The sequence below is a fragment of the Echinops telfairi genome, unplaced genomic scaffold, assembly GCF_000313985.2.
Source record: "Echinops telfairi isolate 266 unplaced genomic scaffold, ASM31398v2 ScPeMD7_7474;HRSCAF=8512, whole genome shotgun sequence".
In the NCBI taxonomy this organism is placed as follows: Eukaryota; Metazoa; Chordata; class Mammalia; order Afrosoricida; family Tenrecidae; genus Echinops; species Echinops telfairi.
The window spans coordinates 506315-508087 of NW_022111378.1; the positions used below are offsets into that span (position 1 = coordinate 506315).

Consider the following 1773-nt stretch of genomic DNA (forward strand, 5'->3'; position numbering starts at 1 on the left):
ACTTCGGAGCTGAAAGGAATTGGGCAGACTACAAAAGGAGAAAACTGCAGGGGGTCTGGGACCAGTGGTGGTTGAGAGGTAGAATTCTTGCCTGCGGCAAAGGAAGCCGTCCCGTGGATCCAGCTGTTGTTTAGTCTTCAAGTGTATGTGTGGCACTTTGTACGCGGCTATCATGGTTCCTGAGAGCTGTGTGTGACAGTGGCCATTAGCGTGCTCATGAAGCGTCTGAAGTTGGATGTCATCCGTGCCATCTGACATCTCCTATCTCCCTCTCCTCAGGTCTGCAATAAAATCATCTTTCTAATGAGCTTCGTGGGCAACTGTGGAACATTCACCAGAGGATACCGAGCCATGATCCTTGATGTTGAGTTCCTTTATCACTTGCTCTATCTGCTCATCTGCGCCATGGGGCTCTTTGTCCATGAATTCTTCTACAGCTTGCTGGTGGGTACCTGAGATTGCTTGCTGAATACGGTCCTCTCTGTCATAATAGACCCTTCCTTTCCATGGTGAATGGGATGCCTGGTCTAGTGCGGTCAGAGCCCCATTGCAGGCAGTGTGTTAGGGTTATGGCCAGGAAGACTGCACGGGGTCCAAGTCAGCCACCATGCCCCTGGAGGTGCACTCCCATCCTGTACACCGCACTGGCTGCTGAAGCAGGTGGTCTACATTTCTGTGATGGAAGATACCTGCAGTCTGCTCTGGGAGATGTTTCCTCCACAGGAACCTATTTCTTGGGCACTGATCCACCAGCACTTGCCAAAGAGAATACTTCTGAGACGGTTCTCACAGGATTCATTTCTCAGGAGAAAATGTCGTGACCATCCCGGGGGAACAAATGTCAAAACTTTGTGATCTTGATGGTGAAGTGGGCTGATAGATCCAGCAGACGTATTCACCATGATTTGAGCCAAGTGGTTAATATTTTGAGTGTCTAAACAAGTACTTGGCTCTGTCACCTTCCTACAGAGCAGGTTTTTAAAGTTCGCATCAAAGATCTGCTTGCTCTGCTGTTTGAGAGGGAATGTAGACCGCGTGGCCTGTGGCTCAGAAGCCATTGCCTGAGTAAAATGGCAGAGGGCAAAAACTTGACTGATCTTCAAGCCATCTTAACATAGACTAGAAATGCTTTAATGTTTGCAAATATGGAGAATGAGCACATCTCACGTGTTGGCCTTAAAGGGGGATTATCTTCTCCACAAAAGGCAACAGAAGGAAAGTTCTTCTAAAGAGGTGCTATGCATGTGGTTTCTGGGCTAGTTAATTAACTGCTCTGTGCTTCTGTTTCCTCAGCTACACAATGAGGGCAGAGCAATGAATCTCCCTCCCGGGCTAATACAGGGATGATGCATGGCCGTGCATGTTGAGGGCCTAGCATACTGGCTCAGTGCTTGCTACATTGGTCATCCCCTATTCTATTTCCCATCTGCAACATAATATAGAATTCATCAATCAGATGATCAGGATGAGCTCACTCCACAGGCGGTGGAAGTTAGCGGGCTAAGAGGACTAGATTTTAAAAAATTGTTATTAATAAATCATTTTATTTGTGGCTCTTATAGCTCTAATAACAATCCATACATCAATTGTATCAAGCACATTTGTACATATGTGACCATCATAATTTTCAAAACATTTTCTTTCTAGTTGAGCCCTTGGTATCAGCCCTTCTTTTTTCCCTCCCTTCCCCACCCTCCCATCCTCGTGATCCCTTGATAAATTATAAATTATTACTAATTTCATATCTTACACTGTCTGCTGTCTCCCTTCACC

The 1773-nt window shown here is 46.1% G+C and overlaps 1 protein-coding gene across 1 annotated transcript in view; it reads left to right on the forward strand.

The window, feature by feature from the left end:
- ITPR1 (inositol 1,4,5-trisphosphate receptor type 1) overlaps positions 1–1773 on the forward strand; it is a 413260-nt gene that overhangs the window by 371298 nt on the left and 40189 nt on the right. Inside the window, exon 55 of the mRNA XM_045285628.1 lies at positions 280–444. Within this exon, the coding sequence (XP_045141563.1) occupies positions 280–444 (165 nt within the window). The remainder of the gene's footprint in view (positions 1–279; positions 445–1773) is intronic.